The 27,100-nt window shown below is 41.4% G+C and overlaps 1 protein-coding gene across 3 annotated transcripts in view; it reads right to left on the reverse strand.

The window, feature by feature from the left end:
- Positions 1 to 224: 224 nt before the first annotated feature.
- Positions 225 to 27,100, reverse strand: part of elmo1 (engulfment and cell motility 1 (ced-12 homolog, C. elegans)) — a 107,672-nt gene continuing 80,796 nt past the window's right edge. For all 3 annotated transcript variants that reach the window (XM_042436039.1, XM_042436037.1, XM_042436038.1), the window contains 6 exons: positions 13,010 to 13,173; positions 10,067 to 10,179; positions 5,255 to 5,362; positions 4,808 to 4,890; positions 2,479 to 2,556; positions 225 to 989 (listed from right to left, as the gene is read on the reverse strand). In XM_042436039.1, the coding sequence (XP_042291973.1) occupies positions 789 to 989; positions 2,479 to 2,556; positions 4,808 to 4,890; positions 5,255 to 5,362; positions 10,067 to 10,179; positions 13,010 to 13,173 (747 nt within the window). In that variant the 3' untranslated portion in view covers positions 225 to 788. The remainder of the gene's footprint in view (positions 990 to 2,478; positions 2,557 to 4,807; positions 4,891 to 5,254; positions 5,363 to 10,066; positions 10,180 to 13,009; positions 13,174 to 27,100) is intronic.

A 27,100-nucleotide genomic window follows, 5' to 3' on the forward strand; every position in this document is an offset into this window, starting at 1 on the left:
TTCGAGGATTGACTTATTCTAACAGTCTTCAGTATGTGTGAAGCAGGACAGAGCGGATATAAGAGACTATCTTCAGGAGCTGTACTTCAACCTTCCATTCAGTCTCTTGGGAAACATTTAGCTGCCACAAATACTGTAAGTGAGAATGTGACAGGAAATACCTCGGGGAAGTTGACAACAAAACATAAAATCCCCTCCCCCCCACCCACCCACCCCTCCTCCCGTAACTACAGAACCACCATCCTGACCCCTGTACTCATCCCTCCCCACACAATAGCCCTGAGGAAAAATAATAAAATAAACATAAAAAGGACAACAAGGAAGCTGAAATCAAATAGAATTTCGAAGCAATTCTCTACAACAATCTTCAAGCAAAATGACAGCTGGCGCTTCAGCCAAGAAGAAGAAGAAGTGAGTGAGTTTTCAGACACAGGAGGAGAGCAACGACGAAGACACAGAGTGACCAACAGCAGGCCAACAAATACTTCCTGGTTTCTCTTCTCCATGGCAACCTGATGACTCTGCAAGTACTGTGCGAAGAGCTGCGTTGACCCCGAGTCCCTCAAGTGCAGCAAGCCTATTAATAAGCGCCATTTTCTCTCTTATAAAGGTCTAGCAAGAAGCAAGAGGAAAAAGGTTTGATAAATCCTTTTTCTTTTAATCACAGTTCATTTTTATATTATAATGGTTTTATTCATTTTTGTTGTTGTTTATAAGAAAGGGGATTGGTCCAGTGAGTACAGTAGGTGCTGGGGTAGGTTTGGGTTTGGGGCTCGTGGGTCGTTCGCCTAGTTACAGTCATAAACAAAGTCATAGTTGCTAGGTTCTTTGGGAATCGGGGGCGGGGCCTCGGGAATCTGGATGTTCTCTAAATCCAAGAGGCGGAGCTTCATCTCCATGGAGAGCAGGGTGTCCATGTCAGATTTGGTGTACTCGCTGGTCATCTCCTTGCCCAGAAGGGCATTTAGACCATCTGTCCACACGCAGTACTGCAGAGGAATTGACAGAGGTAGATCCAAAATTAAAACAAACTATTACTGGCACAAAGGAAGTCTAAAACACAAAACTTATAAATTCCTAATTAAACTTTGTTTTCTGACTCAGATCTTAGAGAAAGGAAGCTGCTGACAGCACACAGATTGCACCTGGTATAGAGACATGAAGTGTGTGTGTGTGTGTGTATGTACACTGTGACTCAGGAGAGACACAGCAGGGACCCTTCCTCCTTGCTTGTCCTAAATACTAACTTCTGTGTTAAATCTCCTCTGTGTGCAGAGTATAACATTATGCCAGAATCTAGTTATATGCTATCGTGGTAATAAGCAGAACTTGGTCTTTTGGGCATAGTCCAAGTCAAGGTCTCAGTCAATTCCAAGTAGGGTTAAGCAAAATGGCGATATATACCATCAGACAATATACATCTGTCAAAGATTTTTATATACTGTTACTAGCATGGTGCTAGTTATTCCTTTAATATCACTGAGTGTATTAGGCCATTGCGGACAATGTTGCAAATCAATGAGCAGGACTGTTTTATGGGAATATTGAATTTTTATTGGATTTATTGTATTTTTGCATCATTGTGAGGAAGTACCTTCATTCGTTGAGTATTAATTTGCTGCATATGCCACATATTTTATCAACAAACAGTTTCTCACTTATTTTCCAGAATATATATGAATATATATGTATGTATATAAAATGAAATATACTTTGATGGAGGATTTTATGCATACCGCACACTCCTGATTGCAGGTCTTTTTGGTGCCTGAATGCTAAAAATCACACAGCCTTTTAAGCTTTTCCTTTTAAACCAGCGTTTTTTACATAGCTGAGACTAAGTGCTTACACAGCAAAAGGATTAATAGTTACATATTCAGGGTGTGTAGCTATACATGGATGCTGTTTTTTTTTAAATTTTTTTAAAGGAGTTTAGTTCAGTTCAAGCACTAAAGCACTGCAGTAAAGGTTGCCTTAGCTAATTAGCATCAGCTACTCCATTTGTGCTTCGTAGACACTGACTCTTTCATCAGCTGTGTGGCTAGCAGCTGACTAGTAATATCTAATCATATTAATGCAAGTGTGCAACACAGCCATCCTCTTTGTGTGCATTGTTGATTTAACAAGGACTGAATGTTCCTTTACGTGTTTACTTAGGGGACATCGAGTCTTTGGGGAATCATTTCTCTTAGCCGTCAAGTCCAAGTCAAGTTTCAAGTCTACATCTCTGGTTATCTAGTTTACTTTCCTGTGCAGTCAGCTTTATCTAATCATATTTTATTCCTATTTTATATGTATATATTACAGTTTATGCTTTGGTAATATGTGCACATCTAAAAAGAGGAAGAATATCTGACTTCTACACTTACATACACACACTATATTCATACACTAATGGAACAACTTTCTCTTTGTGCCTTCAGGTGTTTATTTGTTTGACACTGTCAACAACCGCAGGGCGGGCTACTGTTGGCTTACCTCATGCTTGTCAGGAGCAATAAAGTTTAAATACTCGTCGGACTCGTAGAGGACAGAGAAGGCCAGCTCTAACACCTCCTGGAGAGAGGACAGAGTGAAGGACAGAGGGGGAGAGGTAAGAAAGAGAAAATGGTGCAGAGAGACGGAGCAGCAGATGCAGAGTGGAGAAGGTGGGGTGGTAAGAGGTAAAAGAAAAAAAAAAAGGGGTGCAAGGAAAAAAAAGACGGATTAACAGGTGAGATTTACACCACAATACTGCCACACCAATGCAATCTACCTCTCGTCCTCACGTCTCGTCACCATCTGTTACATCAACACATCAGGCACCAGTGAGAGAGAACGCAGAAAGCGAAATACCTGAGTTGCCTTCAGACACTAGATATTGTAAAATGGGCTGAGAAAATGACATTTCAAGAATGTTCCTTTAAAAAAAATCCACTGTGGTCTGCTGTGGGCGATGAATTGAATGCAGTGCGAGGACAGAACAGGGACACAGAGAACCCGATTTGTATACATGAAAGCAAGTCATTATATGCATGCTTGCGATCTGCGTGAAATTAATGTCTGATTTACTATGGCAGCAGGTATAATTACACAATCAGAACGTGGGACTGCAGCCTGGGGTGCGTTTTGTGAGACAGAGCTTAAAAGACGCAGTTCAGTAGTCGGATTTGTCTCAGACCAGGAGGCTTGAAAAAGAAAAGGTGTAGTGATGCTGAAATGGAAATATTTAGAGTAGTTATGAGATTCTAAAACACTTGGTAGAGCGGTAATTCAAGTCAAGAAAAAGATTGTTTGGGCTTCTATTACTCAATATACACTTTATGTATTGAAAGCCTTATAAATATAATGCCGTGAGAGTTATTTAATACCCCTAATGAAGTTACAGAGATGAAAAACCTTAAAAAGACACAAAAGAAAAGGTTGCATAGAACACAAGCAAGGATGTAGAAAGCTTTCATTCACCACAGTGCATTAGCAGCTTTGTTAGCAGTTCAGGTTAATGACCACAAAGACACAACTATGCTCTTTATTTGGTGTTATAAAACAAATATTAAATTCATTTGTTTCTACTCTTTCAATGGCTGTTTTTTTGCTTTGTTTATGAACTAATTAAGTGCTGCTTAGCATGGCGCTTCATCTATCATTGAGATTTCAATAAAATACCGGTTAATTAAATTTTCCCTACAACTGTCTTATTCTAATTATAACTGCACAAATCTGCACCGGTTCTTTAGATGCAGAGGGTTTTCCACACCAAGTGCAAATTGCATGAAGACCAACCACTTTTATCATATATCCTCCAGTTATCTGCATGATCCTCTTTGTGTATGCATAAAGCAGAGAGATGCACCTCACTAATGAAATGCAAAGTGCAGCTCAGATGAGCTTCCAGGTCGGTGCAGCTGTTTTCTAAATAACATGCATGTCTTGAGGTGATGAATGTGTCAAACAAGACAAACATGTCTTGAGTAGATGGGAGATATATTATATCTGGAAAATTATGATGATGGGAAATAAACAGAACTATCTGAGAACTTCATACATCTTTGTGATTTTTTGGAAACAGTCTGAAAACGTTGCTTGCCTTGTCGCCCTCTCACCTGTCTCAGTGTGTCACAAACGGTCCACAGGCTGGTTCTGCTCTAAACCCTGTAGAGGTGACTTTGGCTGGCCTTGTAACAGTGAGTAATGAAATGTGCTTGTGTTCTCATTCACAAGGCTGGGACAGGCCCGCTAGACAGCCCACAGACCCCCCTTAGGTCACTCTCTTAGACCTGCGCTTATCGACAGGGTAATAAAGGAGACAAAGCGGGGAGGAGGCGTGCTCCTTTGTCTTCAAGGCTATTTATCCAAGATCCAATATATCAGAGTCCCGTGGGTGGGGGGGCGCGAAGGTTTGCAGAGGCAAAGTACGGGAGAGGAAGGACCGATGTGTACACAGATTCAGACGAAATGGCTCTTTCATCCTGGTTAAGGCACCACAAAAGTGCACAGCCATGTATTACTTTTAAATTTAAACAGCAAAGAAAACATGTCAGCAAGTTCTTGGTGGCTCTTGTGTGATTTGTGTCTGCAACTAAAGGACTATTCCGCGATTTATTTCTACACGATGCTACCAATAGATTCGTCTCTCTTGTGGCGAGCGCCGAGATGCAAGTTATTGTTTTATTTCCCAAAGCAAAATTATGTAACTGACATCATATTATGCAACTCTCACGCACACAGAAACAAGCTCTCTCGCCTAGATAGATACACACCCACCCACCCACACATGTGCACGTGTACATACGCGTGTGCACACACACACACAAACACACACACACACCTTATTTTGCTTCAGGGCTCCCTTCTCCTTCATGTGAGGACAGTCTTTGCCGGTGATAACAGCTTTGATATCAGCCACAGGCACTGCAGAGAGGACAGGAGTGAGTTCACAACAACAACAACAACAACAACAACAACATCCCTTTGACAACTGTGTCATCCTAGATAGACGGCTGGTTTATTCAAGAGATTAAAAGTTGAAATCCTCCCAGATTTGTTGCTGTGCAAGTATAACTGATGTTAACATTGACTCTTAAAGCCAACGGTCAGTGTCAATGACAGTTGTGTGTCACTGTCTAGACCGTGTTTGGGGTTTTGTGTGCCCTCATTAAGGGCAGAGGCTGTAGGCTTTTAGAAAATACATATTTGAATAAATATTGTGTGCTACTTAAACATTAGTGGGTAAAAAACCCAATGAAAAATCTCCATGATTTGACTCAAAACTCACATTTGTCCTGTAAAGAGTCGTGGGGCACCTCGCCCTGAGGGCTCTCCTCCAGGTCTCCATAGTGCAGGACTTTATGGTTCGGAGACAGACGACAATACCAAAACTTATCTGGAAGAAAACATAAGGACAAAGGAAGACAGAGGGGACGGAGAGGGAGATGGAAATGTCAGTGGCTGGCGTAAGACATCATCTGAGATTACATGAGTCATCAGCAGGAGAGAAAATTAGCACGGCAAAAAATCTGTGACACAAAAAAAAAAAAAAAAAAAAACAGCCTTGAGGAAAATCCACAGATGGGCTATGATGCTCTATATGAGGGAGGGATCTTGATGGGCAATAAAACAGACAGTTGGCCTTCATCATTTTAACACTGATTCAACAACAATGAACACTCAAGTGAAGAGCAAAAAGGACACAAGTTTTTCTGGCTCAAATGAGGCAAAGATGAAGCCTCAACTTTAACCTGCTCAACCTTGATTTATTATTTTCTTTCCATAGGAAAATAAATATAAACCTGTGCCAGCTCCTCAGGAAAGGCCCCAAGTCACTGAGCATCAACATGTTTTAATTTAAATCATAAAGGCTCTGTTTACAATGTAGTCAAACAATAAAAGGAGGACATTTTCAGACCAACTCCTCTGCTACACACATGTCAAGCAAAGCAAACTTTTGGTGCCTAAAATGTTCACTGAAATACAGAAAAATGGGAACACTTGTAAACTAATAAATCATAGGCACGTGAGATTTATCATATCCACTTGCTGTTGAGACTGTGCCAAAGGTATTGATCAAACTCTGTGGTCATTTTGAATGGCATTGTACTGGACCATGGACAAATATTAGAAACACAAGCAGGAAAGCAGTAAGAAGCCCTTTTATGACTTTAATACATACAGCCAACATTGAAGAGGCAGCTTGGTGTTGAAATGTTTTAGTACCTTGACTAGAAGCTCTAGGACCACTATGGACATGAGTTATATTCACTTGTTTTTGTTGTCAATTTGTTATCCTTTGTCCTGATTCAATTTTATGCATAACAGTTTGTTCTTCTTAAATGCTATTTATATTTTTTTTTATATGTTCTGTCTTTGGTTTTACTGTTTTGTGAATGTTTGGACGTGCGTGTTATGTTGTCTATGACAGAATAAAGCAAAACCAGATGAGTTTGTACAATGTTATGGACTTGAATCATGCCTGCTGTTTAAAATGCAACTGAATGGTTCTTGTTGGTGAGACAGTTGCACTCAAGTTTTAATGCAACGCTATTAAAATAGGTTTTTATTCCCTTAAAGGTCACGTTTTGTTCAAAGTGGCACAGAATTTAAGTGAGACATCACTGTCACTTTAAGAATACATAATCTCAGGTTGAGAGTGTTTTTCTCTTGGCTGATGGAATGAGTAATCCTCCTCAGCAGAGGCCTGCTTACTACCAGCTGTGTGTGTAAAGCACTGGTCACTGCCTCCACCGCCAGCCTCTCTGTGGCCAAACTGGTGTTCTTTAGTGGTTCCCTGCCAAGGTGGGCAGCGAGCTGAGCTGGCAGTCAGCGGGCACAGACTGGGGAGGTCTGGCTGGTGTGTGCATGGGTGGCACAGTCCAAATCCTAATTGCTGAAAATAGACAGTTGGCGCTGCCATACTGGTGCAGAGTGGCACCAGTCCACAGGGAGCAGATAGTTATGCGTGTAGCGGCTGTGATGAGCGGAGGGGGTTTGGGGAGAAAATGCTATCAACTGTTAATTTGTGTGTGTATACAAGCACATATGTTCTCTTTTGGCTGAAGATGCTGTAAATCCATCTTGGATTTCATTTCCTTCTTGTATCATTTAAAACTATATAACTCTCTTCATTTGATTCAACCACCCTAACATGGGTGAATGATAACATTTCCACAGAATCAAAGTTTACTTTTGCTTAAGTGCCGTATTCACGCAAGGTGCACTTTCCTGAGTCCCGAGATGTGCTGTTACCTGCCTGTACCCTGCACTTAAAAGAGGTAGTACTCTTTCTTCAAAACACCATCAACCTGGGCTTTTACAGAGAAGCATCCCCTTGTAATGGGCAGACTGGCACTCTGGAAGGTAGAAAGAGGAGTCATCTGCACTGAAGTCAGCTAAATTAATATTTGATGTAGGTACTTGAGTCCCTGCAGGCTGAAGGACTTTGAAATACTTGTTGTTCAAGAAGCTGAGGGAAGAGTGGGAAAGGAAGAGAGGGAAGAGTGGAGAGCTTTTTATGTATGTAAAAAAAGATAAGATTTAACATTCCTAAGAGTAGAAAGATTGTGAAAGTTTGCCTGAGCAATGTACTGAAGACAAGAAAAAAAACGTGGCCAAGTTTCAGCATTACATATGCAACACCCTCGTCTTGATTGAACGTCTCATTTCATGTGAACACTAAGTGAAAGTGAAACTTGCTATAGGGCATGTTTTATTATTGCTAAGCTTGCCTAAGGTCTGCAAGACAAAGTGTGCTTCACAATGTCAATGCATGTATATACTGAGTAGCAGCATGAGAAAAAAGGCACGGAGAGGAAACAGAGGCAAGGATAGACATGTATGTGTGGGGGGAAGAGAGATGCACAAGAAGAAAGATACAAGTGAAAAAAAGAGGTTAGGAGTGAAAGGATGGCAGATAAGGCGGGAGTTTTGTGGAGAAACAGTATGTCCTTCACTAATTCAAATGTCCTCAAAAGCAAAGACAGCTAATATACAGCTAGCTTGTAGCAGGCGGGGGACTTGCCTCCAGACAGCGTGCTGTTGTAGCAGATTAAAGATGGTGTAACCCTACAGGCTAGCGTGCTAAATTAAATCCAGCGGGGCTCGTGAACTGCTTTATATACAGCAGTGTGCGGGTCTACTGTTTCTGACAGGCTTGTGGCTTTTGTTTCTGAGTTCAGTCGGTTGCTTGTCTATATCTGCATGTGTCCTCATTTCCTTTGACAAGCCTTCATAACCATAATACGGTAATGTGAGACTCTATTTACAGAATGTTGCTACGTAAAAGCCAAACAAACATAAATCAGCCGACCACAAGCAGCGATGATGATCAGATACTTAATCTGAGTGATGCTTTCCATCTGTCCTGCAAGATCACTGCTACTTTTTTTCCCTCCTACGTTCCTTCTCAAATTATCTGTTTTTTTTGTTTTTTTTTACGTAGTCCAGAAACATCCATAGCATCATTCACTATTCATATTTTGCACAGTCTGAACCCCTATACTGTTCAAATAATGTTATATGCATATAACCAAATGTACCTATGCTGTTAATACTGCACATACCACCTATTCTCTAACTCTCTCCACTTCTCCTCTGTATATATGTATTTATATTGTAGCTCTCTACTGTCCATCACTGTACATATTGGAAGATATAGCATCATTTATGCTGTAGCACTTACTTTCCTGCACTCATTTGTAAATAATACTGTATAATAATACTTTTTTCACTTTTGGTTGGATGTTAACTGCATTTCATTGGCTTTGTACCCGGACTCAGCGCAATGACAACAAATCTAAATCTAAAATCTAAATCTGGATGACAGCTGCCAAGTCAAATCGTGATCAGGCTTTAAAATGCCAGAACGCATCAGTGTCAGTGAGAAAAATCCACCAGGTTTTACTCAATTTGATTTGACTCACTGGAAGTACAGTTCCTGTAGGGCAGCTGATGACAGTAATGCAATAACGGCAAAACCAAGCCCAGAACCTGAGCTTGTCACTGTGTTAAAAATTTTACATATTTGTATATGCAGCTAGGGAGGAAAGTGACAGAGAGGGGTGAAGGAAAGTGCAAGAAGGAGGACAGAAGAGTGAAGGGATTAGGTATCATGAGGATTAAATCCACTTTGATTGAAGAGCAGTATATTATACAGGCTAAACGCTACCACTGCTACCCCCCTCATCACTCCTACCCCCTCCCTCTCTCTCTCTCTCTCTCTCTCTCGGCAGTGAGTGTGAAACACAATATTAGGCTGAATGATTCCAACACGCTCCTATCTGGGCTCGCTGCTGGGCTTTCACTTTCTATCGTTTTTCCTCTCTCTTCTGCTGACTCACTGGGGAGAAATACCATCAAAATGTACCATAAATTAAATCAAATGAGTATTAAAATGTGTCTAAACGTGTGCTTCTACAGTAAATTAACTTAAAATGGTACCACAGATGAGTCCTTAACAATCTTAAATGTAAGCTGGTTAAATATACTCTGAATACTGCAGCCTTTGGCGTTCACGTTGACACAAATCAGCTGCCGCGTGTTATCTCACAGCAGAAAATAAACTGCTTTATCATTTTCACTCCAGCACAACAGCAGCCTTCTTTTGCTATTGTTTCCTTTCTTTTCTCAAAGCCTTTTCTACAATTTATCTCGAGTGTGCGTGAATGTGTGTTTACACTGCTTTTGTCAGTATGTACGTATGCATCTTGGTATTTCTTTGCATGTCATACATCGGGGTGTGCAGGGGTAAAAAGGAGGGTGAACCAGAGTGTTTGTGCATCTTGAGACAAAAAGACGTGTGCCCCGTGCTTCTGTATGTGTTTGAATAAAAGTGGCAGCATGTGACTACTGTATATGTCTCTGCCATTAAGTCTAAGAGAGCCAGGAAAACTTGAATGAGCGATCACAACAGCACATCCACAGCAGCCCAGAGCTTCACAGATCTCCTGTGTTAAAACGTTTCCTGTGGAATTTTCATAAAGCAAAAGGAATAAGGCCATGGGTGCCGAAAGAGAGGGACAACGAACAGACAGATAGAGACAGGAAGGAGATAGTTTAGCTGTGATGTACAAGCTTGTGCATGTGCGTGTCTCACCTTGCCTCCTGCGACTACTGATTTTCCTGAAGCAGGTTCCCTCGCACAACCTGTTGAGCCTCTGTTGTTTGATCAACTCCATGATCTCCGGCTGGATCTTCTCCCTCAGCTCCCTTTCGAAAAAAAGGCAGACACACACATTATTAGCTCAAGGGGAAATATCTGAATCCTGTAAACCACAACCTTCCAATGTGGCAAGCAGGCACAAGATGGTCTACCACTTGCAAGTGAATTCTATTACATTTCCACAGGTTTTCTGGCTACGTGCAATATTCATCTGACTGACAAAATCCCCTGGATTATGACTGTCAGGAGGGAACAGAGAGCATGCCAAACACACAGATATACACATGCATGCACATACGCACGCACTGCTCCAGCTTGGATCACTGTCATTTATTCATGCATCTACATGTATGTCTGTGTTGCATATGAATGCCAAGCACACAGCACTAGTCGACATGAATTATGCATATTATCTGCCACAGCAGCGCTGTTCCCTCTCTTTTATTTCTCTCCATTATAGTTGAGTCCTTTCTCTTCCAATTTAACTCACATTATACACAGATAAAAGCTCTGCATCTCTAACATTTTCTTGTGTTTTCCCCATGCTGGTACTCTTGATCGCATTTTCATCCTTCCTTTCTCTTCCTCATCTCCTTCAGGCTCATCCGCTTCTTGTTTCCCTTCATCTGTCTCTCTGCCTGTCTATGTGTTCGCCTCATCAGTGATTCCAGTCATTACATTGATCTGTGGTCGGACATTCACTCTGACACCTTTAAAAGAACAGCTAGTGGGGAAGGCGTGGCTCATCGTGGGAAGGGCAGGTGATTATAGCCCTGTTCGTGTATCAGTCTTCTGACTGAGCTAGACACAGGTGAGACTTCTTTTGTCTGAGAGTTTCAGATGGTTTTGGCTACGCAGTCCTCTTAGAAAATAGCTCCGATTTCAATTTGAACCGATTCTTTCCGCCAGATGCAGAAAATCCCAGACAATTGGATTTAAATGCTGAGGTGTTGCACTGGTAGACCTCTATAAAAGCAAGCACTCTGGTTGCTATCAGGTGTTCAAAGGATGAAAGGAGTGAGGCACTCTGATATAAAGGTGGCACAAAAACCCATTTCAAGCCTTGTGGAAATGTACAGTACCGACACAGTATATCAGTAAAATACTGCCAAGCACAGGTGGAAAAGGGAATCAATAATGAATTAAGTTAAGCCACTTTTCATCCTAATTTTCTGGGGACTACTTTAAAATTAAGCTGTGTATTAACATTTTCTCATAAGTGTATCCTCAGCAGTTCTGAGTCGACCTGCTGCATGAATTTTTTATTTGATGTCGTTTATATTTTTCAGCGTAAGCAACTTTGTATAAATATAAAACTTCCCACATACTGTGCTGTACAGTACATTGCAAAAATGCCTTTTACTAACTATAGCAAAATAACGGCAGAAAATAAGCTTTGATATGAAGCCATAATGATTCCTCTTCACCTTCTATAAATGTTTAAGAACTATTCACCATCATAATTAATAGCAGACAACTGGCAGCAATTGTAGCAGGTAAATACAGAGCTCCTTTAAATCTGCAGTCTGACACACTCGGCTCATTATGTTTACAAGTCATGAAAGTATTGTATTGATTAGAGGAAAATTCCACCTTCGGGTAGTCTCACGCTGCTGAAGAGAGACTAATCAGTGTGTGATGTTCGGTGCTTTTCCGACAGCAATTTTGTGATAAAATGTTAAACTGTGCTTTTTCATTTCATTGTCTTATCCAGTTTCAATAACTCATTTCTTATTTATCCCAAAATACGTTTTGACAACAGCAAGAGATTGGGTGTGAAATTGTTGCATTCAGATGTAGTACAGGCCTTATTTTTCCTAATAATACAGGAAACATTATTAGTTTTACATATGACATACTGTACATGATGTGTCTTTACCTCAATTTTAAATGTAATAAGATAACTGCATCTCCAAACAAAAGGTGGACTTTGAATTAAAAGCTCTATTACCAGTAGTTGAACAAGTGTTTTCAGGTACATTTTTCCACAACTTCCTTCACTTTTGTTCTGCTTTCTCCACAAGAATTAATTGGCTGCTAAAGTTTGGTCTCTACCCTTCCAATATCGATTCAATAAGCCCTTGGCTCAGCATCGATTACTGTTCAAAGGGACAAGCTCTCTCGGGGAAACGATTTTTCAATAGTGCTAGCTACTCCATTAAATACAGGCAGGACAAAACAATGTTCTCCATTAGAGGGCCTGCATCCATGATCAGTCAATGAATGATCTATTACGGACTAGTTCTCCATGCTTAATGAGCTGGAGGGTCGTTAATGGAGTATTCACAGGGAAGGCCATTTGCAGACAATTTGAACTGAATGCATATTTTCAATCGCAGGAGGGAAGCACAGGTGCAACCTGCTTTAGGCAAATAGCTGGCATTTGGTTGACAAATGCAAAGCAGGAAAGGGAAAAAAACATGAAACAATTAGACGCATATTAATGACCACAGCTTTTTTTTTTTGTGGGTGCAAATTATGTCCTCGTTTGAGTCTTGAACACGTGGTTTTGAGAAATGTGCAATTAACAACAGGAATATCACTGAATGTCTTTTTCCTGTGGTGAGCGGTGGCTCAAATGCAGTTGCTCTGATGCTACAGAAAATGTTTTACATCTTATTGTAATCAGAGTTTCCATACTGCAGCTTGCCTGAAGCTGCAAGGCATGCCATAGAATACATGAATAAAATCTTAGTAGATATTATTCACATTAAGTTCAGCATTTTGTTGCCTGTCTAACAAGGTCCTGTGGGACCCTTTAGTCAATCAATATACTCCTTTGAAAAGTCTGTGCAGATGCATTCCTGGATTTTTGTTTCATCACAAATGTCCAGCTGGCACGATACCATCATACTGGTCACTGATTGGTTAACTCACAGGATGGGGCGGGATTGGAAGTCTTCCTGATTCATCCTCTCTGACTGGCGTATCTTCAGGATCTCTGTGTAGCTCAGGTTCTGCAGGCGACTCTTGAACTGGTCCAGGGAATTAGGCTTGAGACCCAGCGCTCGCATGATCTGCTCCCTCACCACCTGCATTACCTGCAGAAGAGAGAGGCAAAGGTGAGATGATCATGCATGCACGAACCATACAGAATCTAGAAGATGTGTCAGCTAAAAAAACACAGTCTGGAAGTCAGGAAGTCAAGGATTAGTCAGGATTAATGATGTGATTTTTTTTTTTTTTTTCTGAACTGGAGCCTGTAATCCAGTCTGGTGCACTGAGCCTTCAGAGGAAACGAGCAAAGCAAAATAATTTAACAGTGGCTAGTCAACTGTTAGACCCAGTATCACACATCAGTGAAATGCATGACAGAACTCTGCTTGTAATACCTGAGCTATTTAATACCATTAGTCTAGCTGTGGCTGCAGAAGCATGACATGAGCGGTGTTCCACATCATCAATCCCATTTGAGAGGTCTTTATGATCAACAGAGGTAAAAATACAATAGCAGAGCTCTCGGCAATAACACATAAAACACATCATGCATGTAGTGTACTGTGTATACGTTACTGTGAGGTGATAATTTAAGTCTACACACATCACAAACACAGATTTAAAACTTGAAGTGCTACTTAGTTTAGCATAACAACTCCAGCAAGAGTAGAAATAGCTATTAAGATACTCAGCTCAGGTCTTTAAGCCATGAAACACTGGACTTGACCAAATACAATGATTTAACAAAACCCTGGACCTGGACTGAACCTTATTTAAACTCATTAAAATATGGAACGAAATTAAAGTCAAGTTTGAGCTGAGCTACTTTATGGCGGTACTTCACTTCGCTCTTAAATGGTGGATAAAGTGATTCGTTCCAGAGTATAAAATCTTCTCATCCTTCCAAGAAATCTTCAATAAAAAACACTTGATCATCCAGAAAATTAGCCTGAACTCGCAAACCGAGTCCTACGCCGGAATCTTCAATGACAGCTGCTTTCACTTGGCTTTGCACTCTAACAATTTATTTGCATTCTGCATAATTAGAATATGAACACTAATATCACCCAAAGACACAGTAGATTCATTTGCGAAGGTATTCAGCCGACGCACAAGGGACTCAACTGAGAGCAGACATAATTCCAAATGTGCTGAGCTTGGGTTGATGTGGGCCTGTAAATCCTGCTGAGACACTGTATGTGATATCTGGCTATAAAAATTAACCTGACCTAACATTTCTCCAGCCAAACTGAGCAGAGCTGTTCCAGTTACTGCAGGCTGCGCGATGGTAGACGTGACAAGCAGCCCTGATTATGGATCAGCCTTGTTAGCAGCCGCCTCTGGGCCTGGAGATGCTGATTCACTGGATCAGATCAAACTGAGGTGACAGAAAGAAATAGACTATCTTCCCCTCTGTTCCCTTTGATTTTCCTCTATAGTATTTTCTCTAATCTCTGCTTGCCTTGTTGATCAAACGCTTAAGGACATGCAAGTATTTCTGCGAGCACACTTCCCCAGAATATGTCGTCTCTAAGAAGAGTTTGGGATGGTGTTTCATGTCTATATATATGAGATGTTTCTTTATAAATCTGTTCTATGTTCTTCTGTTTCACCTGGAATCCACATCCATAACAACCATGTCAGAACCCAGTGAGCCAAGATACCAAATGTATGCTTATGCAATGCAGTTCTTGCTGTTTATGTTTACTGCAAGGCGATTACTCATCAACTTGCTAACCTCTGGACTCTCACTAGTCACACTAAGCCAGGGGTGAGTGCATTAAAAATAGATGATTTGAGTTGCTGAAAAAGAAATATGAACAGCATAAAACCTAGATCCAGTACCAAAAAACAGGAAAACTCAAGACGACCCGGGCGATGGAGGATAATCTTCCGAACCGCATTAGGAAGTGGTCTGGGTTCAAAGTCTCTTTTTGGGAAGACAGCGCTACACAGTGATAGTACCATGAAAAGGAATTAAAACATTTCTAGATCTAGATCTGATAAGCCCTGAAGGTAGCTCTCACCGTTTAAAAGACAGGAAAAAGTAATCAGTCTGATTCCTAACAAACGGCCACAAGTTGACCTTGGAAAATAAACACATGCACGGAAGTTGACAACAGAAAAGGAGACTGTGGAGAATTATTTGGAGCAGCAAGCCTGTAAATGCCTCTCAGCACCAATTCAATGTTACAGTTTAACTCTGAAATGAGCTTTAGTGCAATTAGAGACCAGTTACAAGAGGATATTTGATTCACTAGCTTCTGCTATTTCAGGAATCACTTGCAGGGTCCTCAGCTGCTCTCTGTGCACCATTTGTAAAATTGTATTTACTAAGCTCAGACACAGAACCACATGAGTGCACAGGAAGTCTCCTCCAGTGTGATCCAAATCTAACTGGAATTACTGGCTGATACAGAGCATCAGTGACTCAGCACAAGTACATTCTTTAAATCCTCTTTGACAGAGGCAGACAGAAGTTGAAATCAGGATTTCTAAAAAGAAGCAATGTTCTGGACCGGGGTGAAGCTATAATTAACTGGGATAAATGGCTTAACTGTAGATAAGTGGCTGCATTGTCACAGAGTAAAAAAGATAAGTTATATGCGTTGTTCTCCTTTGTAAGAACTGTAGAGGAGACATAAAGGAGTGAGCAAAAAAACAGAAGAGAACTGCTTTACTGTGTCAAGTAAGTGTTGCTATAATATAAAAAAATCTGCTCTACTTCTAGATAATAGCTGTGTTTAAGTAGCGTAACATAATTGCCAAAATCTACATGTCAACATAAAAATGCAACCACTAGAGGGCGGAGGCGACACCTTCCCTTGTTACTAGTCAAGACAAGTTATAGGGGAGCGTGTGCAAAGACTCTGAGCTGAGATGTAGACTTGTGATAGACAGTTATAAGAAGAAAATTGCTTTTTCGTTCATGTGATTGTCTGTCCCTTTCCATCCTTCTTTCCATTTATTCATTCATCCATAAAGACAGCTGTCCATCCTTCCTTCAGCGAGGAACATATTCATGACGACTCTCACTTCTAGCCTATCTTATGGAAAGCTATATTTCTGTATTCTCCCTCTGTCTGTGCTTCCCTTTAATATGTATGCCATATTTTCATGGGGAGAGACAGGTGTCCAGCTAACAACAGATTTACAACCCCAGAGGACCGACTTTTCAGCCTCAGCACTTCACCCCGGCATCTCCTTCTCCTCCTCCTCCTCCTCCTCCTCCTGAGCTGAAAAATGTGCAGACAAATGGATGAAGCCACAGCTTGCAATCATGCTACGAGAGATTCATCACTCCTGTCCACTACTTTTAATCACAACTGCACGGAGTTGCCCATTATAAATTTTCACACACATACACACTTCTATAATCCTGATAATTAAGCCTTAAATTAATTTATGTTCCCATTAAGATTACAAATGGTCTGTCAGTGTGTCTAGAAGAAACGTTCTTCCCTTAAGAAGCTATTTGAAAGTAAAGGAAATATCACAATGCAACAAAAACTGAGTCTTCATGACCTCAGTTTTAGGTTATCAGTAAAGATTGCAGATTGTAAACAAAAACAGCCCCTCAAATTGTTATCTGAAACCTCTATGTTTTGTGTTTTTGAGTATTATCCCAGCATGCCCAGCTTCTTAAGACAGATCTTGCTGTCACCTGCAGCTTGCTTTCCAATCTACTCCGATCTCTAGAGAGCGACTGCCATCCAGCCCTGGTGTTTCAGCGGAGCCGTCCCTGGGGAATGTTCATTAATATGCCTTGTTTGCAGTCATGTCTCCGGCAGGAAAACAATTCTGTTGGCCCATGTGGCAGCACTCATGCTAATTAACACTGCGAATATTCATCACATTTAATACGAACACATGGTCCTTTCACAACAGGGCGTTGGGGGTGGGGGGAGGTATTATGAATATTTTATTGTCATCCTTCTTTTTCATCTGCTGATTGCTCAAAGAGCACCTTGGTAGAGGTGAGATGACGTCAGCGCTGGAACAAACTTTGCAGGATAAAATTATCCCTAACTGACTCTTAGCTACATACAAGATGAGGTACATTTTTCTTGTGTCGTTCTCCCCTTTTAAAACCCACATGATCTCCCATTTAGTCAGAACTGTTGATCCAAGATTTATCGGTTCTATCTTGTCCACCTTTATTTCTGTCGTTGCCTCTCATGCTCCCTAATCTCCTCCAGACAACGGGCCATCATTCTTTTCTGTAGCTCCTTCAAAGGAAAGTTAGACAGCAGAGCAAGTGTCAGCAAATATAATTAAATGCCGTCTCATGAGCCATCTACAACACGTAATGAAGAGCTGGCCACACTGACTCCTCTGCCACGCTCTTCCTCTCTTTCTTTCAGCCTCTGCTTGAACAGGACAGTCGGGCCAGCTCCTCTCCCGGAGTCGCCCCGCCATCCATCATTGACAACGCATCAGCCGTTACAAATTACCGTCCCCTCTCGCCGACCAATCGACTGTCGCCCCTGCTTCATTTACCTAAGAGGATGCTAATGACATCATTTACCAGCTGTCAGTCAAATGTTCACCCACCACTCAAGCCTGGGCGGGAAATCTGGAGATTGTGCCAGAGAGACACTTTGGTGGGAAAATAATACAGCGGTAATCATAGAATAATGGCTTTGCTGATACTCCCTTAAAGCAATCAAAAAGTCAATCTCATGTGGCGATAATGGGACTGTTGCTGAAGTGTGTTTCTGCATGTAGGGACTTGAAGTAACAAACATACAAAAGGGAGCGTTCACACACAAAAAAATACACACATTCGCCTTTAATGAGGAGCAGAATACAGGGAATCCATGTCCCTGTTATTGAAATGGTAATTACATTTTCCTTCTCTGCCACAATGTCCCATGTTCAGTTAATAATTATCTCCTTCAAAGTTGACCATGATGCCATTAAAAATAAAACACTGCCACAGAGATGGACATGAAAGGATGCTTGTCTCTTATCACGCTGTACAGAGAGACAAGGCTGGTGGGGGTTGTATTAAATTTAGAAGCTGATAAAAATGCATTGAATAAAAATGCAAAAATGTGTTTTGGAAGCAGACATGAATGAAAAAATGAAAAAGTTGTAGTTGAAAATGTCTTATACCAAAGCTTCTGTTACTGTTAAATGACTATTAAAGCTGTTAAATTATCATATATTCTCATACAATACACATCAAATCAAAGCCAGAAAGTAGCCTAAATTAAAGATGCACCCTTATATGGTTTACTTCTGGTTCCTGTTTATGAAACGGTAGTGACACTAATCTTTGCCAACTGTGCCGACTGTGCTGGTTTTTACTCTCCGTCACCCCCACGTTGTGTGTGAGAGGACGTTTCAGGAGGCGCAACAAAACACAGACCTCCGTCTGACAGCACGCACACCATGGCATCGCTTTGGTCACAACAGTGTAGTGCTTCAAATGCTTCCCACTGGCTGGCACTACAAAAAGCTTGTGCTGAAACAACAGATCATGCTGCTCTGTGTGTCATGTAAGTGACAGAGACCGAGACGATATTTGTAGGGAATTTCAGACCTTTATCCCCGTTTGGATTGTAATAATAACCAATATGGATCACATAACAGGCATCATGAATGGTGGTGAAACAGTGTTGACAAAATCTTACCTGTGTAGATGTGCTGTATTGATTAGAACTGAAACGATTAGTTGACTAATCGATTAACCATCAACAGAAAATTAATCAGCAACTATTTTGTTTAAATCAGTTTTCAAGAAAACATGCTAAACTTTGCTGGTTCCTGCTTCTCCAAAGTGATGATTGGCTGCTTTACTATGTTTTATATCATTGTAAACTAATGATTTGATTTGAGTTTTGGACTGTTGGTCAGACAAAATAAGCTATTTTGAAATGCATCACCATCACCTTAAGCTCTAGAGAAATTATATATTGGGTATGTTTCATTAAATTGTGAAAAAAACTGGCATATTAGTAATTAATTATTTTTTGATTAATCAATCAGTTGTATGGTCCAGAAAATGGTGAAAAATGTTGATCAGTTTCGCAAAGCCCAAGATGACATCCTCAAATGTTTTGTTTTCCCTGACCAACAGTTCACAACCCAAAGATATTCAGTTTACTATCATAGAAGACTAAAGAAACCAGAAAATATTCACATTTGAGAAGCTGGAATAAGGGAATTTAGAAATGTCCTTCTTAAAAAATGACTCAAAACGATTAATCAATTATCAAAATGGTAGGCAATTAATTTAATTGCTGGTAACTAATCAATTATTTGGCTAATCGTCGTGGCTGTAGTTGGTTGCAGGATTAATTGGCAGCATAATGCCAAAACTTTGATATGCAAGACATTTCAGTTGCTTCTTGTTCTTTCTGTATGGTTTAAAATGCCTAAAAACAACCAGTCAGTGTGCTATTTACAGAGAGGGTGAAAAACAAGATATGAATGTTGCACAGCCAACTTATCAGGTTATATTCAATACATTCAGCTTTTCTGCAGCAGTTTGACTCTGACAACGCTGTCATGCCTCTATGTTGAATCTGCTGAGAGCAACTGAGTGGAAAGGCACTACTTTCAGCCATTAAAACTTTCAATTATGTATCGACCCCCCATGGCTCAAATGTAAGGAGTCACTGTATCTGGTTATTTCAATAAAATAGAGTGGTAAAGGGAAAATGTAACTTTAAAGCCCAGTAAAAAGCAGCTCTTTTCTCTCTCAGTGAATACCTTGGGGACCTGTTTGACAGCATTACTGCACCACAGGGAGAAGCACATACTGTATTGTACACAAGACAGATAAACACACTCTCAATGTACACACTTAAACTGTACATATACTCATTTATCCCTTCTCTCTCTCTCACACACACACACTGGCGTTATGCATTATGAACAAGCACTATCTCACACAAAACAAATCTACTAGAGACTACTCCATGTAAATTCACAATATAACACACACACACACACACAGAAAACATCTGGAGACCTCCCTCTATCATCCCTGTTCTTCCTTCCGCATGAGTGATCCGGAGTCGGTGCCGGCTGTTGCTGCTGGCTGATGTTGCCATATTTAGAGGGCCAGCGCTGCACGCCCAGACAAACTGTCAGAGAAGCTCTTTTTCAACAACCAGCTCCACGTGAGATGCAGCACGATCCATATGGATGACCGGAGAGAAAAGTCGCCTGGGAAATCGCTGCTTACTGTAAGTCTATCAAGAAATGCTGACGAAAGCCAAACTCTGTTGAGTAAGTTGGTTGTTATTAAACATCTATTCCAGGACATCAAAATAGGTATTATTTTATTGTATGAGATCACCTTCATCAGGGACCAGCCCTATCCTAGCTATAATGCATCATAGCTGAGTAGAAATACTATCCAAAAAAAAAAAAAAGAAAAAATTCTTGATCTTATTAAAGTTGTCTGGAAAAATGAAGTCACAAAAGTTCTCCATAAAAATTCAAACAGCACCCTTTTAGTCCATCAAGTTCACCCCCCACACGAACAGACAAAGTGTTTCAAATTAAAACCAGACTCCGAGAGTGTTACATCAAAACCGGATTATTATATGAGACAGCCGTATCCCAGCATGTATCCACAGTACGACACACCCACACATAAGAAAGCCTTTGTAGAGATCGGCTTATTATTGTCTGCAAGGAATCCAGAGTACATACTTTGTGGACTGCTGTGTACAAAAAAAAGACTACAGACACATGTAATATGTGTCACGGAGGTATCCGATCGCAATCTCTATGCATGTACTGTCTTTCGAATAAACAAACACATAAATAACTGATAGATAAATAATTGATAAATGACGAACTAAACCAAAAGACGAGGAAAGTTTGAGTTTACTTCTCTTTTCCCAGCTGATTTGCAGCGAGCTGCTGCAGAGATGAGACAAGTGGTATCACTATCCTGACACAACAAAGCAAAATGTTGCATCTCCTCTCATGCAACTCTGATGGTTTGATGCTAATGGTTGATGATCTCTCTGCTCTGATTAGTGAGCTCAGCTATGTTATTCTCAGTGTGAGTAGGCCTACGCTGCCTGAGATCAGAGATCCCCCCCTTAGGAACACAGTCACAGACACACACACACACACTCATATGCACAGAAAAAAGAAAACAAGTACAAGTCCCTGTACAGAACCACAGCTAAGATTTCACACTATTTCATATACAAACCATGAGAAGATGACAAAAAACATAAACAAAGATAAACTCATTACACTGTACACTCCCCTATGAGGGCTTGCTGACAAAAACACACATTCACGCACTGTCCGAGTGAGCAAATACACGTGCAAAAACAATAAAGCAAACCTTGTTAAGGGAGTGGGAGGTGAAGCAGCCATGCAGAAAGATATAAATAGCCTGTCTGAATTCAACAATAGGGGTGGAAGAAAAAAGAGGTGACGGGGGGGGGGGAGGTCGAGAGACGAGAGTGAGGAGGAGGAAGAGAGAGCGAGACCTCCGGAGATAGGGGAAGAGGAGAAAGACAAAAAAGAAAGGGCTGCAAGGAATTGAACGAGAGTGGGGAAGGAAAAGAGGTATAGAAAGATCTAGACAGCTGGAGAGGTAAATAAAACCAGTATGAAATAAGAAAACAGCAGGACTCATTGCAGGAGAGAAGAAGTGGGGGGAGGGGCTGGTTTACTGTGTCCTGATACGTGTTATAGATGTACCGTTTCATGCGAGGCGCGACGGCAGCAGTCACAGTTGTTGGCATATGGTAGCGTGCGCAGCGCTTTTACCCACTGTCCCAAGCTGCTTCCTGCAAATCCAAACATGGCATCCACCCAAAACCATTGGCACCTGCACTCACATTATATTGTGACATCACTTCTGACTGGATGCACCAGCACCCATTTCATTAATCATGTATGCGTGCATTTTAACCTACTGGCAAAGCGGAAGAACTGTCCTGTCGCTAAAGAGCAGAGCCAGAGATCATTTGCATTGATTTGCATTAAAGCGTCCTTAATTGATTTGCGGCGAGCAGCCTTAAATAAAGCTGAAGTAGGAGCTAAACGCAGAGCTTAAAATATTCTGAAATTTTGGCTAAGTGGTGTGTGAGGGCTGCTGTGGGGGGGAGAAGGGGGGGGGGGGTCCGCTCAGCTGCTGCCGGAGCTTTTGAGGATTGCCATGTGAATAATCCCACATGGGGCAGGTCAGTCTTCAACATGGCTGAACAAAGCAGATTATCGACTCTCTTCTGTATCACGCCGGTCCAGAACAGAAATGTCAAACACCAATAAAAAAAAAAGGGCTTTTGCTTTACATCTATGCTTGATTTATTTAGCTGAAGTGCTCATCCAGCGTGACTTCAAATGGGTGACCAGGATCAAGGTCTCTTGCTCAAGGGCACTTTTTAATATACAGGACACTGATACAGACCGACAACAATGATAGATTCAGTGATTTAACAGGGATAGACTTCTGAATTGTTGCCATAATGACAATCTGATTATCAGGCTTTAATAGGACTAACGATGATTTTCATTATTGATTCATCTGTCCTGTGTTTTACAGATTAGTCGTTAAGCCTGTAGAATGGCAGGAAATAAGCAGAAAGGCCCAAATCATCATGTTCAAATTGCTTGTTTTCACTGACCAGACAGACCAGACTAAAAGATATTCAACACAGAATAATATCAATAAGAGAAAGGTAGCAAAATCTTACATTTAAGAGGCTGAAATCAGCAAATGTTTGGCATTTTTGCTGGATGAATGGCTTTAACGATTAATCAGTTATCAAAACGGCTGTCAGTTCATTTTACTGTCAATTGACTGTGTTGTTGTATGTTTCAGTTCTCATCACCACAGTAGGTCACCCGGTGACCGAGGCATAGTTTCTTACCACAAAACCCATGCAGAAAAGGACAATAAGTGGATGCCATGGTAGTGTGCACTATCCAAAACAAATGAGATCAGGTATTGGCAGCATTTCACAGACTCTGCTCTACAGTCTGGGGCTGACCTCGCTCTAATCCCTGTGTCAAACCCCTCTGGCTAAAACACTGGTTGAAGCTCATCCAAGGCTGAGAGACACAGTGTGGAGTAGAGGAGAGAGCAGTAGTAGTGGCATTGAATTCCTCTGGTGACAAAACGGTGGGTGTTGGTGATGTGGAGTAATCCCATTCACAACAAAGCCCAACCCCCCACCATACTCACACACACTGTACACTGGAATACAGATGATGCCTGGAGTGTGACGGGGGGGTGGTAGATGAACGCGGGGTGTGTGTTTGTAAGAGAGGGTGAAATAATCTAGCAGATTATATGTGTGACTGACTGTGTGTCTTAATGAAAAGGCTGTGCTCCGGGTCCTTGCCTAACCTGTTTACGCCTCGCCGAGTCTACACAGCCCCATCTGTCCCTCCTCTTTCTCTTCCGCTCTGCCCCTGTCCCATCTTCTCCATCTCTCCCTAGCTTTTCTTCTTCTTCTTCTTTCCTTCCTCTCTCCATCCTCCCCCCTCCTCCTCCTCCTCCTCCTCCTCCGCAGCCAGGCAACAACACAAACAGTCCCTCTTCCTCCCTTACTACCACCTCCCCTTGCTCCGTCCATCCATGCTAATTGAAAACCACTCGCTTTCTCTCTTTTCTTTCTTGTTTGATTCTTAGTACTTACATGTCACCTCCATGGTTCCAAGTGCGGTGTGATACTCTCCACAGTGACTGATGAATCCTTGTGCTTTTGCCAGAGAAGGAGTTTTTTAGCAGTGCCCTGCGGGAGGCAAGGATGGATGGAAAGATGGATGGAGGGAGCAGATGGCTCCTTGGAAGAGCGGTCTAGCTGAGTGTGGACAGTTAGCCTTCACGTTAGCCACGATGAGGGAAGACTCGTCTGACAACACGGCTTGTGTGCCTCCTCCTTTCTCTTCTTCCTGTCTTGGCTATTTGTTACTTCAGTTTTCCCACTTTTAGTGTATTCCCTTTAAATAAAAAAAACAAACAAACTCCCTGCTTCTCCTCTCACATCCTCCCTCTCCCCTCTACTATAATATTTTCGTATGTCTCTCTATCTGCCTTCCTCCCTCCCTCTGTGACTCTAAGAGCATCAGCCAGGCTGCTCTGCTTCGCTTATGTTGATCTCCAGGCTTATGCCCTGATTGGATACACGCCATGATCAGAGACGCCAATAGTGGTGCAGCAAGTGGATCACATGATAAGTATGTGTGTGTGTGTGTGTGTGTGTGTGTGTGTGTGTGGGAGAGATGAGTGGAGAGAGAGAGAGAGGTTTAGACGGAGGGGGAGGGAGGGAGGGATGAGAGAAAAGGAGAAGAAGGAGGAGGGGTATCGTGAGTGGCTGCAAGCCTCTACATCAGTGAGGGATTTTTTTTTCTCCAAGCGCCTGAGCAAAGAGAGATGGAGGCTTTTTTTTTTCTCCTCTGGTAGGGAAAAGGAGGAGGAGGAGGAGGAGAAGCTCTCCGCACAGATGTTTGGATGAAGAGACAGGCAGCGGGACAAGACAGGAGTCTCTGATAGACGCTCGCGCACACACAAGTACTGATGTGCACATAAACACAACCGTGTACACATGCAGCGGAAAAGTGGCTCCATCTTACTGAAACAGAGCTGGAGTAGTGCAGCGCAGCAGCGGTAATTGGACAGGGGTTACTATGGAAACAGGGAAAACGGTTGCCTGACAGTCGGAGCTGTGCCCTGGGAGCATCAGACTTGCCTCCATTAAAACGCGCGCACGCACACATACACACACACACCTCTTGTTCTTTTCGTCTTTTACTAAACACAGCATCCAAAAAACGAACCAGACAGAATGTATAGAAGCTCTATGATGGTGTGTGTGTGGGTGCCATAGTGTTTTTAAGCTTCATTTAAGCCTTTGTCTCAAATGAGCATTAACATGTAAGACCCTGTGTGTGTGTTTTTTGTGTGTGTGTATGTGTGTGTGTGTGTGTGCGGGGCAGATGCACAGTCAGCCATGAAAATCCAGCCGCTGAGAGAGTGTGTGAGCATTTACGAAACGCTCACACACGCACATGCCACAGCGCCACGCACATCCGAAACATTGATAAAACCTGAACAAGGTGTTTTAGTATTCAACACGTCAGAAGTCTCAGTGCTGTCAGTGTCTGGCTGCTGGTGTAGGAGCTGCAGGGAAATGTAGCCGCACGCTAGCCGTGTTTTGAAGTGGACGCCCTCAGAATTATCCTTGACACAGCTTATTATCCACCTACACACCCTAAAGAGGATATATCTACATAATACTGTATGTACATGAGGAATTGACTGGCAACATGCGTATAATTTAGTTACACACCAGTGCTTTTACAACACAATCAGGATCTAGATTTAGAAAGCAATGCTTGAGTTGACAAATGGTAATTTTGCTCCTCGTGTAACCACAGGATTTCTTTGACTTATGATTAATTGATTAAACTTATAAATATGTCAGATTGTTTCTCCAGTAATGTTGTCGCTCCTTAGATAAATGCAGGAATTTATGCAAAAGATCTTGTGCTTATCAAACACCAAAGCATATTTGTGAATATCGTTTTCCACGGATGAGCAACAACTGATAAAAACTCGTTCTCTATAAAAGACAGCTATAGTTCAGTCTGAATGACACATAGATGGCAGTTAAAAGCACAACCACCAATCATATCAAATTCATGTTCTTACTTTTGTGCAAAGTCAAATATTTAGCCCTTTTTAGTTTTGTTTACAGGATATTTATCTTTTATTCTCTATCTTAAAGAGTTCCCTCCTTTCCAATTCCTATCCCTTAGAGACACAGTAACATACAAATACATCAGTTTCATCCCTTGTTAAAATAATTTTTCAGTGTTTCTATAACCAAATCTCTCTCTTTTCTCAACTCATCTTGAACTTGGGGTTGTCGACATATATTTATTCAAACAAATGTGATTTAGGGCGACTAGCTAACTCCACCCGATATATAAAACAGCTCTTGACTGTTAGCTTGTGGGTCATAGAGGCTTCCAGCGCAACATTATAGGTCATGCTCTTCTGGAAATGTAAGCTATTTATTACCCACTTTTGGGTGATCCAATAAAATCTGAAGAATTTAATCAAATCCCTCTCATATTTAAAATCCACCCACATATTCAGTTTCACTCATATGTACGTACTTTCACTGAGCTTTCCCAATGTGCATTTTTGTACCATCTTCTCTATCATCTAGATATTTGTTTTTGTTTTTAAAAAATATTCAGTGAATGAATTCTGCAGTTTCAGATCAACAACTCAGTTTGTTGCTGACAGAATTGGGTAGAAAATGACAACTTTCAGATTTCATCAGAGGGGCAGATGTCTCGAGAGTGTTTCAAAGTTCATAGCGGATACAAACTGAGACTCAGCGTTCGTGGTTGAAAGCACAGAGCTCCGCACGCACCATTTAGCTGATAGGAAGCCCTTGAGACCAAACAGTCTTACTATCGACAAGCTGCTGCTGAATTTCAAACTCCCATGGCACCCCGTGATGAAAGATGAGGTCGGGGAGGGAAGAGGGAGAGAGAAGGGAAGCATCATCTATCCCAACTCAATCGAAAGTGACTCTCGCCTTCAAGGAAGGGGCGTGAAGGATGGGACTGGATAATAGGATCGCTTGCTACGAGAGATGTGTGTGTGTGTGTGTTGAATTCTCCCCGTAGTAAAACTAAAAGTAGAGCTGAACATGTAAAAGTCATTCCAAGCCAAGCCTAGTGTGATTATCACTAAATAACACAAGGTTTCAGTTCATTATTACAACATTTCGATTAGCACAGAAACTCTCCAGGGACACACTAAAAATTTCCTTTTTCCCCCATTTCTGATTTCATAAAACCAAAAATACAGTCATGCTCAGAAGTTATTCCACTACCACAGGTGTTTTAGTGAGTGGCAAATGTAAAAACACAGGCGGTGGTGAGGACTTCAACAGAAAACAACAGACTGTAGGTGAATTTAACATTTATTCAACAACTGCTACAGAGGATGACTAGGTTTTCCTGTTTTTCATCTTTGCTGCAGTGTTACGAAAAAACAGCAGTATATATTTCATAACA

This window comes from Thunnus maccoyii, chromosome 15 (assembly GCF_910596095.1).
Source record: "Thunnus maccoyii chromosome 15, fThuMac1.1, whole genome shotgun sequence".
Classification (NCBI taxonomy): Eukaryota; Metazoa; Chordata; class Actinopteri; order Scombriformes; family Scombridae; genus Thunnus; species Thunnus maccoyii.